The 18473-nt window shown below is 44.3% G+C and overlaps 1 protein-coding gene across 7 annotated transcripts in view; it reads right to left on the bottom strand.

Moving 5' to 3' along the window:
- Positions 1-1422: 1422 nt before the first annotated feature.
- The window catches only part of LOC106611509 (protocadherin-19), a 90285-nt gene continuing 73234 nt past the window's right edge, over positions 1423-18473 (bottom strand). For all 7 annotated transcript variants that reach the window (XM_014211789.2, XM_014211788.2, XM_014211786.2 and 4 more), the window contains exon 5: positions 1423-4142. In XM_014211789.2, the coding sequence (XP_014067264.1) occupies positions 3556-4142 (587 nt within the window). In that variant the 3' untranslated portion in view covers positions 1423-3555. The remainder of the gene's footprint in view (positions 4143-18473) is intronic.

Below are 18473 nucleotides of genomic sequence, written 5' to 3' on the forward strand. Positions count from 1 at the left end.
TGTAATGTCTTTTGTTAAGTAAATCGGTTGATGAATGAGCTGAAAAGGATACTGGAGTAGGACTGTAAAGGGACTGTAATGTGAAGAACCCAGGGGTCTAAACAGTATTAGAACGGCATGAATCATCTAAATGAATGGGGGCAGGGCTACTGCTAGCATGCTACTGCCTGTGACGTAGGGGAGGAAAAGTTAGCTGGAGGAAACCAGATTCTCCTAATAGATTAATGGGACTGTAAGTGAGTACGTTTTAAACTACTTTCATGTTGGCTTGACCAGAGGGTAGAGAGGCAATGGCAAATTAATTAGAGAATATGAAAACGACCCCGCTCTCCACACTTATCTACGAGGGCAGCTGTGTGGCATCAATTTTATCCCCATGCTTTGGGGGTTCTCTTCTTTGTCTTTTTTTCTCCTCCTCCTCCTCTTCCATTAAGCTGTAGTTGTAGAATGTCTCCTTGTCAACCTGCATTTTCTCATTTGGAGCATCAATCCATTACAACTCGCTCCAGGGAGTCATCTGCACCTATGGGGGAGGTGAAGAGTGGAAGCACCATTGAGTGAATATGTCAAGGATAGAGAAAGAGTAGGAGTGGTAGATGAGTGAGGTCCTGACATAGCTTTTCACTTATTTCATAGCTTCAGGCTCTTCAGTGCATCAAAGGCAACTAATCAATTAATAAGGTTTGTAAGGAGAAAATACTGTCAAAAGGATATTATGTTGCTGGGTACGAATGTGCATTACTCACTCACCTAATGCAAAAGGAATGGCAACGCAAGGCTTCACATGCCTCAATGTCTGTTTCGTGACATCTAAGGAGGAGTTTGTGAATGTTAAATGCCTCTAAAATGGCATGGGTGACCCACTCCTGCAAATGAAAAGGGCTCTGCCATTAGAAATGGACACTTTGGCTGGAGCAGTCCCAAAAGACTACCGTCCGTCGCCCTATACTGGTGGGTCTTCCTCGTTTATTTCCTCAAATTAGTCAAGCAAAATATTAAAAAAATTATGTCACAGAGCACTTATAACGAGAGAGCAGCACCTGCCTGAAATGCTAATTTCGACTTGACTGAGCCTGAACAGAAACTATTAATGTCCATGCTATCGTGACAGATATAATAGTCATCACTCTATGCACTAGCATGCCATTTTCAAGGAAGGCTTCCAGACGATATTCAGATCACATTATAGATTTGAATGAATTATGGTAAGACAAAAGATTATTACAAAAAATTGATAATTGCAATATGCTGGGATGCTGTCGTGCTCATTAATTTACAACAATCCGCACACACTCTCTCATATCGTTTCAACACACATATATTTCATTATGAGCTATTTGATGGTAAATTTGTGGAGTGTTATCAAAAACGACTTTCTCTCTCATACTGTACATTCAGGAAAAATAAGGAAACAAAGTGGAGAACATTTAATAGTTTAATAAGAAGCTGCTGTATACATTCAGTGATTATTCAGATTTTTATGTTGCCAGAAGCCATGGGTGAGACCAGCAAAAACATTCAGCTACAAGATCTATTTCGTTGTATGCAAATGTGTCCTTTTTTCATTTACAATTTTCCATGTTGTACATAGTTTAACTGCAAAGCAACTGAAAACCGCATTGCTGATTTGCAATACGGTTCTTCAAAGACCTTAATTTCCTTCAAACATACAATTCCACCAAATCTGTTTGGTTGTGATTGTAAGATTTGACTTGTTGTTCTTAATTATATTTTCAAACTCAATTCAAATGAGACGGTACCTGATGACACAGCAGTTGAGCATTCCTTCATCCTTAGTATCTTACTTGAAGTGTCAACAGGGCCCTTACTCTGGTTCATATCTCTAAGGCCAGTTCTGAGGTGAGGAACTTACGGGGAACCTTAGTCCAAAAACAGAAACACAGAAATAGTTGGAATCATCTCAATAGCTGAAAAAACTATCTTAAACCTCTTCATCTCACTTAAATAAATTAAGCAGTCTTTACGGTTTTGTTTGTGTCCTTTTTGGTTTATTTTGCTATCTCATTCTAAGCTCAACTGGCACACTAGTGTTGCTGCTGAAATTGCTTTTTTTGTTTTTGTTTTACATTTTCTATTTGCCCACACAAAAACTTCATGGCACAAGAACTGACCAATAAGAAACTCTTTACAACAAGGTAGACTGCAAGTCAACAGTTGCCAGGGGTAACACAGTAAACAAAAGAATCCAAGTTAATTTTAAAAATACAAAATAATCATGATCAATAAAAAAGCAAAAATAAATGAATCAACAAAAGCCAGTTAATTTCAAGTTTAACTTACTGATAAAATAACTAAAATAACTACACAGCATTAAATATTCTCATTATACATTTTTAAATTATTTATAAAATATATTTTGGCATATGTTTTTTTCTTTTTGTGTTTGTGTAACAAACGCTACTGTAGCTTCAGTTGAACACCAATGTTTATTATTGTTATTATTTTTTACTCTTGAAACAAAACATTAAAGGGATTGTCACATAACAACAGGTTATTAAAAATGATACTAGTATACCCTATACAGAGTTTCACATAGCAAGACGTGAGTGACGATCCCTCTATTCTAGCCCCATAGTCAAAACTCAGAAAAAGTACAAGACCAGAGCACAAAGTTTCTAATTGTGCTCCACTGGCTACAATCAAGATTGGGCACAGGAGATTTCTAAAGCAATGTTTTTTTCCCCCTCTTCCATACATCTCGGTCATGACGGAAGGAATCGGTCTGTCCCACGTCCCAGTGTTTGGACTGCCTGGGCAGATAGCGAGTTCATTTAGCTCGATCAGTGATAAGCCATAAATACTGTTCCCTCCCTTCCATTCCTTTCTCCTTCTTTACTACTGAGCACTGTTCAAGACGCGCATGGAGGCAATGGTTCAAAGAAGAACAATCCTGTGTATGTCTGTCTGTCTGTTGCCATCTGTTGCACTGTGGTGAGCTCACTCTACAGAGGAAACAACAAGTTGATTTGACAGCCGAGCCAAACTGCAAACCAAAGAAGGCAATTACAGTTAGTGATACAAAAAAGTTTGAAAGGCATAACTGTACTTTTATATCTGTCAGTGTAGGTGTCCAATCCACAAAAATCCGAACGGTGCCAGCCTCGGCGGGGAAAGAGGCCGAATCTGGCCAAAGGGGCACGATTGGGCGCGTCACATAGTCAACAGTAACCTGCCTGTCCACTGGCTGCAGACGGGGTGAGCAGCAAACAAACGGAAAAGCAAACAAGAAAAGTACTGCGACTACAACAAAGCCACATCCAAGGCCTTCACTTTTCTTGAGGAACACAACACAAAGCTCAGCATATTCCAGTACGGTTCCATATCTGGGCTGTGTCAGACCTGGTCGTTAGGTACTGTGTACTATGCTCAAGATGTCTCTCTCTCTTTCTTTCTTTCTTGCCTCGGCTTGAGTTTCTCCTGCGTACACACAGCTATGGCGGAGTATATATATACGTGTTTGTTTAGAGTGTGTGTGTGTGTGTGTGTGTGTGTGTGTGTGTGTGTGTGTGCGCGTGTGGGCTCCCCTGAGGCCCGTTAGAGCACAATGTCCTTCAGGCGCTTGCTGCTGGGAGACTCCTTCTCAACATGGCCGCTGTCGTGGAGGAGCGTGTTGATCTCCCGGACGGCCGGCTCGCTGTCCTTTCCCTCGGGCTGTCGCAGCATGCTGTGGTTGGCGATGCGCTCAGCGTCGCGGCACTTGAGCGTGTTGTAGCCGGATGGCGCCTTGGCCAGGGGGCTTTTCAGGTGCACAGGGGAGGTGATGGGGCTGGCTGCCTCGCGCCCGTTGCCTGCCTCGCGCACGGCGCCGCCGTTGGCCTTGGGGCTGTACGCCTGCGACTCCATTGTCCGCTTGTTGCCCTTTAGCTCGCCCCGCTCTGGGTCCTCTGGGCCATCCTTGCCGAAGGTGGCAAAAGTCCGTTTGATGGTGCCGGTGCCGCAGTCCTCGTAGTGGGGCACATCCACGGTGGTGGCCTCGATGGACAGGGCAATAACGTTATTACGTGGGTGGCCATGATCAGGAGACTTGCCACGGGCTGGGCCGGGCACACGGGGCATCCAGCAGCGGTCTGAATGGCCCAGGATGCGACACTCGTCCTGGCAGTGGAAGCCTTCGCTTGAGTCTGCAGAGAGGGGGAAGAAGGGGGGGAGAGAGGAAGAGAAGGAAATCATTAGGTTTGTCTGTTGAACTGGCCTATTTTCCAGCGCTTTAACTCATTCACGCTTTGCTTTCATGGATTTCACCATGGTTTGTTTCTGGTACTTTCATCTTATTGCAAGGTGTCAGAAACCTGAAAAAAATGAAGAAAAGTTTGTGGCAGCCCCAGTTTATATTTTTCATGGGTAATTTGCGTTCTCTTTCATGTATGGCGTTTCTGCCATCTACACAAGACTCTTCTCCTGCTGCCTTGCCGTTGCTTCCAGACGACTAGAGATCTGCAAGTTTGAGGCACTTCTAATGTGCCAATTAAAGGACGTATAATTAAATCAAAAGTCAATTTCCAGCTCATGCACCATCAGGTTTTCTATAGCAACACTTGATGAATGCCGGGGTTTAAAAAGTGCAATCAGATATTCCCACTAAGAGAGACAGCAGCCACGTTGCCATATTGTTGCCTAGTTCATCCAGCTCAGTCTCTGTCATCTGGCACCGAGTTATAAATATATAATGATGTTTAAATGCTGAATAAAATATTTGGCTGAGTCTGCATAACTACATATCCTTTGTGTCGGAGGGAAGGGCTTTCAAGACGATTTTTGTATCAGTTATAAAAACAATAAAAGAGCCAAGCGCTCTCGTTTTGAGCTGTCGTCCTCTTTTCTGTCTTTTTGTTATCTAAGTGAAAATTGTCTGTAATTTGGACATGACCTTTCTTTTTTAAGATGTTTATTTTTTATTTTTTATCCATATGCCAGTCGAGTGAGTTCTTGATGCTGAAGCCTTTTGAATCCATACATTCATTATTAGCCATCTGGACAAATAACCTAACAAGACCACATGCAAGATGCCCTCGTGTTTACGAATACCATCAAAGTGTGAGCCTCACCAAATCACACACCCATCACAAAGCAGGCAAAGGATGGCTTTATACTGACATATTGAACGCAAGTGAAGAGCAAGTTCTGTTATGAGAATGAAAAGGATGTTTGTGGATATGTAGCGTCTCACTACAATCGCACTCGTGAAAAAAGACTGAATAATACAATAGAGCTACCATGTTAAAGCCCAAATATACACAGTCATTAATCTTAACCATTCAGTATGCCACTGCTGTGCCTCCGAGTTCTCTCTGTTGGCCTCGGCCTTGTAAAAGAAACTGACACACAGATGTTCAGTGACCACATTTCTAAGCCTCCCGATTGGTCCTCGCCTCCTAAGGGCAAGGGGCCCTCCTCCCACACGAAAGGCCCAAGGTGACAAGAAGGGATAGTGGGTAGGAATTGCCGCGCGCCACACATTTACATCTGGCACTCGCAGCTTGACAGATCACCTATTTAAAATCACTAATTACTGTTTTCTTCCCCTCTTTTCTGCACTCTGAGGAACACCTCTGCTTTGGGCGATCAGATCGATATTTAAAGATCGCGTTCCAGGGCCAAGGCTGCCGGAACTGTCTCCCTCTTAAACTGTGATCCTATGAGATTGAAAGATGACTGAATGGCTGGCTGACTTGCTAACTGGCTGGCTGGGTTTGTGGGCCATTTAAACCATGCTATGGCTGATCTCAGTATAGGATTATGTAGGTTTGCTCAAGGCCAGGGACACTGGAGCTCAAGAGGCCAAGCGGGCAGCCATGACCATGGGTGACCGACGTCAATTCCATCATGAATGTTTCATGGAAGGGCTGTGCTGAAGGATTACCTTGAGTTTTGCAGTGTGTGTGTGTGTGTGTGTGTGTGTGTGTGTGTGTGTGTGTGTGTGTGTGTGTGTGTGTGTGTGTGTGTGTGTGTGTGTGTGTGTGTGTGTGTGTGTGTGTGTGTGTGTGTGTGTGTGTGTGTGGGTTTGTGTACCCTGACGCATATTGCCTGTGTCTGCAATATGCACACAGACACCACACACAGACACACCCTCCCTCCTTCCCTCTCTTCACACGCTTGTCAATACACACTCCCGCCCACACACTCTGATGTGAACAGGGGAACATGGCGAAATTAAAATGGAATAGAAAATAAAGCTCTGGATCGACTCTGGTGGCGCAAATTTTGTATGTAATTACCAGGGCCTGTGAACACACACAAGTCCACATCTTGAAAGGGGCTTTTCATCACCTAAAGTCAATGTTATCACCATGGAAGCGAGTGGTTGAGCTTTACCATTATCCATACTGCTCTCTGTGGCAGAGACTGGCTATAGAGCACCTGGCATATTGTACAATCCCAATCTCCTCTTCAGAACTTCTGCTCTCCTATGAGGATCTTCCTCCTTTTCCAGGGAAGCTAGATTTGACTGAAAGATCTCAGGACACAAAGAAGACATATTTAAAGCCTATGCTTTATACTGAGCCATCCATGCAAGATCCAGTGAATATACCCTTTCTCACCCGCTTCCTTTAGGGGACCTCCGGAGAGAGAGAGCGGTTCTGTTGCAAATGACATCGTTCTGAAAGCCTGAGTGCTATTAACGAAACTTTCACATCCTGACTCCACTTAGAGGATCACAACACAAGCAGATGTCATTCTCAAAGGTCCCCCCCGAAGATGACAAAACAACATTGAAAATAAAGAAAAGTTAAGAAGAACGACGGGTCTTCGGTCGACCCCTGACAAAGCCGAATCTCTTGGGGGGGGCGGGGGATCTAAAGAAGCTAAATCTAATGCTCACAAATGAAGCAATTAAATGCTCTTGATAGCCGGATCTGAAACGCCACAAGCTGAGAGGAAGAGCAAGAAGGAGGCACCCTCCTGCTGTGAATGCCTATTGAAAGTCATCAGGAAAATAAGCTTGCCAATCAGTTCCATGAAAAAAACTTAAAGTACAGACAGAGCCATTCGTTCTATATCATTTCCTATCTAGGATTTAATACCTATTAATTACTGAGGGCACTCCGTCGGGAGTCGGAAGCTCGCATGTGTTTTCAGTCATTCCAGATTTGAAATAGAAAGCAAGTTAAACGGAGAGAAGGGGAAAAAATAAATCACAACGATCCAAGTCCCTCAGCACTGCTGACAATTCAGAAATGTTGTGCATTTAATTCCGCATTGGGCCGTCAAAAGAATACCAAAGGCTTTGGGGATCACTTTAAATATGTATGTATTTGTATGAATAATAAATATTGGCACTTCAAAAGCCAAAATCTCCTGGTAGATATCGCCTGTGTTTTACATAGAATAGCATTGGTTTACATCAGTATGAAGAAGGGAGCCCACCTGTTCCCCCTCGTTCCTGCTTTCATTCACTAGAAGCTCCACTTATTCAGCCACCTCACTTTCTGCCCCTTTCCTCATTCACAGGAATGTGTCACAACCTTAGGTCACAGCAGATAGGAAGTCAGCGGGTAGCTCTTTGAGCCTGGCACAGCCATCCCTCAGTGTACCGTTGCTAGCAGACCTTTAACAATCCACCCTAGTTGCACACCTGAAGGTGCTATTTGTTTGTGGCTAAATTAGCAAATGGCTGAGGATGAAATCTCCTAACAGTGAGCACAAAAGGGAAGTATTTTGCTCATATGTAGAAAAGACTCTACCCCCAAAACTCAGAGCTTGCGCCAGAAATCTGTTGTCTTGTTTGGGCAGGGCAATGTGCTTTCACTTGGAAAACAAACACAGTTTTCCCTCCAAAAAGTACAACAAGAGAACCTCCAGGTAATCCTATAAAATGAGGGGGAAGAAGGCAGAGTAATGTCTTAACGAATGAGGCGGCTTTGACTAGAAAGCCAGGGGTGACTCGATGCAGGCCCAGATTCTGGAGACTACTCACACTCGGTTTCTATTGGAGGGCTTAATTGCAGCCATGGGGCTGTGAGATTCTCTGTATGACATCATTCAGTCAGTTTGGGTTTTCTGAACTATGAGCCCTAAAAAAATTTTTGGAGCAGTAAGAGTCTTTAAAAAGTAGTATTAGAAAAAGGTGGATGAGGATATATTCTTAAAGATAATTGTATATAGTCATATACCCTATGGTTAGGACCATGTATCATTTTATTCCACTTCATTTAGCAATGATTAGTGCTATTGATAATGATTATGATAGCCCAATAATACCGTAACAACACTGAGCTGCCCCAAAATAAAGAAAATTGTCCGACGATACCATGTTGAGATCATTCATCAGATGCTACACTGGCAAACACATGATTTGGAGAGATTTTCAACTTTTCATTTATTTCGCTCTCAAAAAGCTTTACTTTTCTACTGTCACTTTGTTAGTTGTTCCCCCGAACCCCCCTCCCACCCCGTCGATATTGGTCTCTGTGTCCAATGGCTGAAACAATGAATTTATAGCTTGTTTGTGTGAGAAGAAAAAGTGATTGGCTCTGGGAGAAAGACCAAACCGCTATGGCTGATATTTTGTTTTGTCTCTTTCACTTCGCTGCAAGAGTGGTGCTGCCTGTAGCTGACTGGTACGAAATCTGAGCAGTTATCCAGCCACTGACCCCTTTAACCTTTTACTGCAGTGGGCTAAATCAGGGTAACACAGAGTGATTCTTTGTAGTCTTAAACAAATCTACTTTGAAACAAAGTATACACTTCACACACATGATTATGGGCTTAAAAAATAAGCCACCTGTACCATGTCAGATATACAGTTGAAATGTATTACATTTTCAGTTTATATCCCAATATTACACTATATACATCACACAAGATTGAAATATAACAAAACCTTTTGACATAGAAACACGAAATTTGTCATAAAAAAATAAAAAAATCTTTATTAATGATGAAATTGTGAAAAAATATTAATAACATTCCACCCATGAGGCCAAAGAGGGTGCTTATGGTCATTGACTGCAGGAAAAGGCTACGGACAAGGCTGGTAGCAGGCCGCCTCTCTTCCTCCATGTCTATCTGTCTGAGTGACATCACTCCTCATGCACCACAACAAAGCCCACACGTTGCTGCACTTGAGGTGCTAGTCCCTATCTGTGACAGTGGAATTGCTGTTCTGTAATTGCTCTCCATATTAATTTTCCATTCTACCAGCCAGAGACTAAATTACCAAGATTACATCTAAATTGTCCCACAGTCTCTCAATGCTCAACTGCTGATGCAGAAGCTCCCTCAGCATAAAAATCTGAGAGAGACATTTCAGAAATGGGGAACTAGGAATTTAGTGTCTGTATGGTTGCTTGGTGCTAGAGCTAAGTTGAATTCTCAGGCAACCCTGGAGTCTGCTGAAAACCTGGGTTGTGTATATTAGGCACCAAATGAAAGAAAAGGGACTGAAACAGGGAGGCACTACCTTTAACAATAATATATGCACATTTTCATTTTCCATTTGCAAAATGTTTAAACCCTGTGCCCCAATGAACACAACCCTGATTAACTTGGTCATGGCTTACCCAGACACAGTGGGTCAGGGGCTTTACAGTCTGGTCATGCTTTAGCTAGCTCTAGCGCTAACGCTATTTGCCATCCACTATTACTGGGCTTGAGCGGGGCCAGGCCTGCCAGTGAGGCAGCCTCCTCCACTACTACCCACCAGGGAGAGTCCAAGCGCTGCTGTCATCCCAGCCAGCCAATTTAGTCGGCCGGTGCCATTAATCAGCCGTGAGCCCTGGTTCCTGTGGGAGTGCAAGATGGAGTGTGATGGTCTTGTTTTTACAAACATTGGAGGGGCATCCTTACCGTGCCGTGCTAGCCCATCATTCTCCCAGCACCACCACAGCAGCCGAGGCCTTTCCCTCCTCTCCATCCACTGCCTCCTACTCCCAACAGCATCTGGTTCACTCAACCCCCTTCCTCCTCCCAACCGCGAGTCTATCCCTCCTCCCCATCCACTGTTCTCCCTCCCTCTTCCTTCCTCTCAACTTGTCTCTTGTCTTCTCTCGTCTTACATAAAGCACATCACTTTTATTAAATCTACCCTTCTTCCCAAAAATCTCTCTTTTTTTGGTGTCGTTATCCGACCCCTCCAGACTTCCTTCTCTCTTCCTCTCATCCTCTTTACCGTCAGTCAGATTATTAATTATGGAGGAAATTAGAGTCGCTGGGAAGCCGTGTTAAGACTGTCATACGGATGGGGAACTGAGAGAGCGGTGGGCCCTAAGCTGCCTCCATTTCGGAGCATTAGTACCAGTAAATTTATCAGGGAAGTGATTTGCTATCTAGTTCATCGAGCGGCCGGGTGTGTGTCTGACAGGCCAGTCTCTTCCGTGAAGGCCCCGGCTGTGTGATTCGTCGGCGGCTAACGTAAACTGACAGGTTATCTTATATCTTTGGTCAACACCACCAACCACTACCCTTACCGCCTGTTTATTTTACAAGTACCACTTTCATTAATTACTTTAAAAGCTAAACTATAAATCATGCCAAATTCCAGAGAACGTTTTTCCTCCATTCTCCAACCACCCCTTCCCCTCCTCCCTCCATTCTCCCACTCGCTCTCTGTTTTGCTGCCCAATCAACTCCTGGCGTGTGTGCATTCCATCGCAGGTTCCTCTTTTTTTAAAGAATGAATCTCCAAACTGATGTTGACAAACAATGCAATGGCTTCTAAATTGATACAAACAGCATACGTTTTACAGCTGTGTAACTGCGACGAGAAGAACAGAATCGTTTTTTTGTTTTTTTGCTATGCTGTTTTCATAAATCACTTTGACCAAAACACTGCAGTTGGCAGCGATGACAAAGGCAGAAGTGGCGAGCCAATGGACTGCTTTATATAGTGGTAACGAACGTGAGCTGGTTGTCATTATGAAATACGCCCAAGTGGGCTGGCGGGACATTTTTTCCAAGTGCCCTGGCAGGCGACTAATTCTATTTTGTTGGGAGGCACCTTTCCGCACCCTACCAAACAGTGGCTCTATATAGGAGATATAACCATCAATGGCAACTAGAGGTCACAGAAGCCTGGTTAAAGGTCCTAAAAATGCCATCTCTGGCTCCAGGGGCTCAGCCTTTACTGGGAACATGGCGTAGGGAGATAGGAAATGCTCAGAGGTGCAGGTTTCAAAGTGATCATGACTGATCTTATGTGAGCTAGTGGGATGTAGGATGTAGGCGACTTGGATCACAGCGTAATAATTCCTGGGGTGGGAGGGGTCGGCTCACGCCGAGGCTCTGATTTGACGACAGCCTGACACACACAGACACACACACACACACACACACACACACACACACACACACACACACACACACACACACACACACACACACACACACACACACACACACACACACACACACACACACACACACACCCAGCTCAGGCCAACATATCAACAAAAGTAGGATCTATCCTGGGAAATCCTCAACGGAGTCTGTACTGCATCCTAGGCGACCGGCTAATTAGATGAAGAGTGACACAGGATACGATTCTAGGGGTGCTGCTCACCCACTAAAGTGTCCCCCTACTGGCAGAACCTCAAATTAACCTGGCTCATTGCAGGGCCACAACAACATAGGCACGCACCCCCAGGACACTCAATCCCCATTTTCTCCACAGTCCCAATCCCTGACCTGCCATTGGCTCTCTCATTTCCTCTCTCTGTAATGGCATGGGCAGAGGAAGGAATGACATCTTTAAATACATTGTAACAAATGCTGCATTTCTGCTGTGTTTAAGCTTGACCGAGCTAGCGAGCTAATTTGCTTCGGCAAAAACCCTTGAGTCTGAGAAAGGGATCGAGGAGGGACAAACGCAGACAGTAAATTACATCTGTGATGGGGGGACAGGGACGAGCTGGGCTTTTGGGGTTGAGGGATGGAGAGGGGGGAGTAGGCAGAGGCAGGAAGACGCAAATCCCTTCGATGAGGTAAGCAGGATATAATCATCGCTGAGGCTTTCTACCCATCTCCAGGGAAGCAGTCTTAGCTAGTGAGTCCCTTATGGGACAGTTCTCAAATGAGTCTATTTGTGGAATTTGTAGAACCAGAGTTGGAGTCTGAGAATATTAGAAGAGTAGAAAGATGTGGGTAAAAGATGTGCTACCTCGCTTTAATAGCTGGGTGCTCTGCCATATATGGCAATAACTTTAAATTAAATCCCAATTTCATGAAACTGCAACACTCCAAAAGGTTTCTTAAAAAAAGCCACCCCACTCTCACCCCAGTGCTACCATAAACCAATTTCCCTTACATTTTGTATTTTTATTTCCGAGTGTGGTGTTTTATTCACTCAGGAAACCCAACACAATAGCTCAGTTCCCATCTGACCACGAACCCACCTGGACATCCGGCAGCCTGAGTTCAACAAATCAATGTGTCTTCCTCTAAACAGCTGGGCCCAGCATGCCGAGACATTGAATATACTAACATCGCTAGACTCCATGGCATTCCCTATATAGTGTACTACTTTTGACCAGAGCTCTATGGCTCTGTCTATGAGCCATGGTCAAACGTAGTGCACTAAATAGGGAATAGGGTGCGATTTGGGACTCAGACCATCTCTGTCTCTTCCCAGTGAGACTCGGCACTGCTTGAACAGAGGCCCCTTACATAATTAATGTAATGTGCCTTCTCATTCAGTCATGTTCACTCTGTGTCTGCTGGGACTATGTGTTTTATATTCCGTTTTATCTCTCAGCAGAAAGACGCCAGAGCATTCTCTCTCTCACTCTCCCTCCCTCTCTCTGTTCCCTCTTTCTTCCCTGTATCTCACTCTCTTTCTCTCTCTCACCCTTCCCTCTTTCTTCCTGTTATTATTTCTTACATTGTCCTTCTTTTCCCTCCATTTCTTTCCACATCCCCTTTTTCATGCTCACTTGAACAATCTATGGAAGTAGAACAATGTAGGTGAGGTTGGTTTGGTTGTGCATGTAGAAACACAGTGAAGCAGGGGTGGCCCCCCTGGGGAGAGCCTAGCTGTCCAGTAGAAGGGCTTGATAAGAGGCCTGGCACAGGTCACCCTAACTGTCACAGCTCTGGCTTACTGGAGCAACCCCTAGCCAATGTCAAGTGCAGGTGACGCATAGAGGCTAATGTTGCACAGGGGCTTGTTGTGATTTTCTCCAGACACAAAAAGGCATTTTTGTTTGGTGTCTGGAGGCCTGCTGTTTCTCTCAGAGGGTCTCCATTATTCACAGCTGAGAGGGCCCTGGCTGTGATGGCACTTAATAGCACCGAGTCCGAGCCCATCTCCACACCACTCTGTTTCTCTAGCCATTGCCTCTACGGCGGAGAGGGCATTGTCAGCAGTACAGCAATCCCGGAGAACTGCGGTGGGCTGGTATCACCCACCGCAGGAAGAAAAGAAAACCAGTGAAGTAAGAAAGGAAGAGGGAACCAATAGTTATGTATTTTCTCGACTATGGCATAAGGTAGATGGTGGGGAGGGAGGAGGGGTGGGGGCGCCTTACTGTATGCTTTATGTATTGTACATTGGGTACGGTTACATGCAGACAATAATACGATTATTGTGAATACTCAGATTAATAAACTAGTTTGGTTTACATGCTTTGCAAGAAGATTTCACTAATAATCCTGTTTACATGGGCACATCTAAATTCAGGCAACTTGATGGGACTTTGATAAATGCAGAAAATTGCCAATCAAAATAAACTTTCTACCACAGTGACCATGTTATTTTTGGGAAGACTAGTTTGATTCTGGGTTCGGACATATAAAGTTTATGTGAAACTATTTCTAAGATGAATACTTTCAGTTTTCCCGAACTCACTTTACTCACGCAAAAGAGGGAAGCTCCTTCGGCTGGTGCTAGCACATGTGCAGATGAAATACACAGCTGGAACTGTGATTAAGGTGTTTACATGTCCTAATAATTTGAAAGATAGCTCAGAAATCCAGGTGTTTTAATCGGTGTGTGCTTACTTCGATTATGACTTTACTCCGATTAAGCTAAGCAGAGTAAGTTATTTACATGACTAATGCCATACTCCTCCTACTGCCATAATCAGTTTAATATTGAATTATTAGTGTGCATGTAAACATACTCATTATGATTAAATGGCCTATATGTGGCAAAGAAGCAAGCAACCCCCTATGCAAGTTAGAATGGCACATTTAGGGATGGGGCCACACACACACATAACAAGGTTTGTAGCATGGGGGTGGGGGTAGGATAGGCCCATACATATCCTCAAGGAAACCCATGTCATAAACTCATAATCTTGTGTGGTGGGATATTAAATTAGACGTCTACTGTGAGTGCTGAATGATATCAGTGCCATCTGAGACTTATTAAGTTGTTTAAGATCTCTTTGTGATGCTAATGAGAGCCGAACTGGGAGAAGGTGTCCGTCCCAAATGGCACCATATTCTCTAAATAGTGCTCTACTTTTGACCAGAACCCTATGGGTATTGGTCAAAAGTAGTGCACTATATAGGCAATAGGGTGCCATTTGGGACGCAGCCAAGGAAACACAAGATTCCCATTATGGTCATGTGTGTCAGTCTTCTCCAGGCCATACTAATAAGGGGCTTAAGTCCCCTATATACGGCGGCTCTTGTGTGTTCATTGTCTGGGGTATGACGATCAGTCTCTCTGCTGTCAATGTGCAGTCTGGCTCAGAGATTTAATGGGAAATGCATGAGAACAGGACGGCGCATCATAAAAAAAGCAATTTTGTGGGTTTCCTGTCTGCCATTAAACTTAACAGCCAACCTCTCCCATTACTTTTTATCCTCCTTTTTTAAAGGGGTGGAAGGGTGGAAGAGGAGTAAGGGCTGAAAAATCATAATTGTCTCACCAAGGAGAATTAACTGATTAAATAGAATTACTTCCTTTCCAAGGGATAGCTATTTGATTGGCATACCTTGAATATTCTTGGGATTTTTGTTTTCTTCATTTTCTCGTGGAGGAATGGAGGTTGCGTGCATTCAGAGTGGACAAAGGGATCTTGGTTGGAGAGAGGGAGGCATGTGAAAATTATGGTCTGGGCTGTGTGTGTGTGTGTGTGGTGGAGGTGGCGTCGTCAGTTTCAGCAGGCCACTAGTCTATCAGTAGCGGCCAGAGGCCTTCTGGCAAGGTTGGGAAGGTGAGGGGGGTTACAGGTGTCCACAGGACATTTCCTGATCCCCTCCCTCTGTCTGTCTCTTTAATCTTTCATCAATAGCTAATAATCTGGACCCCGCCTGGCCAACAGGCTTGCTATAGCTGTGGTCATTCTGTATCAAGGGAAAGTCCCTCCATACTCCCTCTACCTACATTTTTTCATCCTGTTTAAACTGGGTGAATTTCATTTAAATACTGTGAGCTTATCTGGCCGAGGTCATCATTGGGGACAACCAAGTGGACTTCAGACACTGATCAATGAGGCTAAGAGAGAGAAAAGGTGTTTGGTTTGGTTTCCTCAACCTGTGGCCCCTACAAAGGAAATACGTGAAAACACCACCTGCCATTATGCATGTTTTATAGGTAGGTTGGCTGGGCTGGTGTGCTAGTGTTTCTTCATTGAAAAATGGGGTCTGAATGATTGAACGTTTGAAGAATAAATAATTTGCTGCTGAATATACATGAAGCAGACTGAGAGATAATGGAAATGCCAGCTGCCCAGGGTAGTAACCTTTTGTCACCACCTTAATTACCATAGAAGGAGAAGGAAGTGGCTTCTACCACAAATTCCATATATGTTAAATACACTAAGTGTACAAAACAATAAGAACACCATCCTAATATTTAGATGCACAGAAAAGCCTAAATTTGTCGGGGCATGGACTCTACAAGGTGTCGAAAGCATTCCACAGGGATGCTGGCCCATTTTGACGCCAATGCTTCCCACAGTTGTGTCAAGTTGGCTAGATGTCCTTTGGGTGGTGGACCATTCTTGATACACACGGGAAGCACAAGAGAAGGTGAGAGCAAGGGATATATCACACAGTTAGAGGAGGAGAAAAGCTTTCTCCTATCTGTCAGGAAGTGTGAGACCCAGTTAAAAGCAGAGATGCACACATTGAAGCAGTGGAGAGATGTGCCTCTCTCTCGCTCACTCTCTCTCTTTTCTCTTCTCCTCCCCTGCTGCAGTGATAAATGTCTCTTTGTATTCTGGACAGAAAACTACAGGGCTACAATGTACTTGTCAGTAGACAGCTCATTTTCTCTCCCTTAAACAGAGCACAGTATATGCTTAATCTTTCCCTTTGGTGTAGGCAGGAAATAAAACAAATGCCTATTGCCAAGGACTGGAATGCCCAGAATATCGAACCCCATTCATTGCGTGTGTGTGTGTGTGTGTGTGTGTGTGTGTGTGTGTGTGTGTGCGTGCGTAAGCATATTATGAGCTTGCCTGTATGCACACATGAGCGGGTGTATGTGTGCATGCATGTCTGTGTGAGAGAGTAGCATATTAAATCAGTGTTGCGACTGCATGGCTGTTCATATCTTTGTGCCTCTATACCCTATTGACGTTCTGACTGTAGTACTGTAAAGTATTCCTACATGGGAGTCTGCAGTGTAGCAAATAGAGTTGATTAGAGCTGGCTCATTGCAGGCTAGCTGCCAGGCTTGGCCCAGTCTAGATGGAGCACATACAGGCTCGTGTCTGATACCCAGGGATCCCTGTAATACGAGGCCCAGCTTTGCTTTGGCAGCCACGCACACGCATACGTACGCATACGCAAGCACACAGATGCACACACACACAGCCTCTCCCAGAGATATTTGCCCTGTCTGCTCGGTTATTGCCACACACACAGCCTCTCCCAGAGATATTTGTCCTGTCTGCTCGGTTATTGCCACACACACAGCCTCTCCCAGAGATATTTGTCCTGTCTGCTCGGTTATTGCCACACACACAGCCTCTCCCAGAGATATTTGCCCTGTCTGCTCGGTTATTGCCACACACACAGCCTCTCCCAGAGATATTTGTCCTGTCTGCTCGGTTATTGCCACACACACAGCCTCTCCCAGAGATATTTGTCCTGTCTGCTCGGTTATTGCCACACACACAGCCTCTCCCAGAGATATTTGTCCTGTCTGCTCGGTTATTGCCACACACAGCCTCTCCCAGAGATATTTGCCCTGTCTGCTCGGTTATTGCCACACACACAGCCTCTCCCAGAGATATTTGTCCTGTCTGCTCGGTTATTGCCACACACACAGGTCCCACTAGTATAGTTCCAAATCATCATCATCAATACAAAAATGAAATTCTCTCAGACAGTCATAGGATTATATGGTATTTCAATCAAGCCAACATACACTGAGTGTACAAAACATTAAGGACATGACATAGACTAACCAGGTGAATCTCGGTGAAAGATTTGATATGATCCCTTATTGATGTCACTTGACCAAACGGTCGCCCCCCTTTTGTAGGCCCATGGACCAATTTCAATCTGGGGGGGGAACTCAGTCGGGGTCTGAATTTACTGTTGAGAGTTAGAATACATTAAGTGCAATTTAGAAATTTGGTTGTGCAGTCACTTAATTTGCCCATGTCAGCAAAAAAAAATGTATTGGTAAATTAGTCTAGCGGACAGCTGTAGAAACTTGTAGTAAGCATGATCGAATTACCGATCGGGGTGGGGGCAATTGATGATCAGCTATCATATTTAAAAAAATGCATACAATTGCCTCCACCCTATGGAAAAATGTGTAGAATCGCAGGAAATTAACTTTAAAACCCCCAAAAGTATCTTCGCTGTCACGAGTGGAGCCGCTAAAATGTTTTGCTCGCAGGGTGTGTGGGGGGCGGCCCCTCATGATGAGTTCAGTTATTTTGTAGCCCCCACCCCATCAAAGTTGCAAAGGTGTAGATGAAGGATTTTTAAGCCTTGAGACAATTGAGACATGGATTGTGTATGTGTGCCTTTATGAGGGTGAATGGGCAAGACAAAATATTTCAGTGCAAGGGGTATGGTAGTGCCTTTGAATGGGGTATAGTACTGAAGCTATCGAGGTTACCTGGCCAGCTACACTTTCAAAGTCAACAACGCGACCACTGCTAGCTAGCCTACTTTACCACCCAGCAGTACTGTATCATTTTAGTCAATAAGTTGTCTTTGTCATACTTTGATAATTGTGTAGTTTAGAGTAATTATCGAGGTTAGCTGGACAGCTATTTTCGTCCCCCGCGACGCCATTTCCAAACCTGGCCAACTATTACCGACGAGCAGCATTGTAGAAACTAAATACATTACAAAGGAACGTCTTGATTAGTGTTATGTTAGCTAGCTACATAGCTGCCTTTGTATCATGATAAGGTGTAGCACTGAAACTATCGAGGTTACCTAGCCAGCTACACTTTCAAACAAAGTCAACAACGCAGGCACTGCTAGCTAGCCTACTTCACCAGCCAGCAGTACTGTATCATTTTAATCATTTTACTCAAAAAGATTTTTGCAACATAAGCTAACTTTCTGAACATTCGAGACGTGTAGTCCACTTGTCA

This window comes from Salmo salar, chromosome ssa09, assembly GCF_905237065.1.
Source record: "Salmo salar chromosome ssa09, Ssal_v3.1, whole genome shotgun sequence".
NCBI classification, from domain to species: domain Eukaryota; kingdom Metazoa; phylum Chordata; class Actinopteri; order Salmoniformes; family Salmonidae; genus Salmo; species Salmo salar.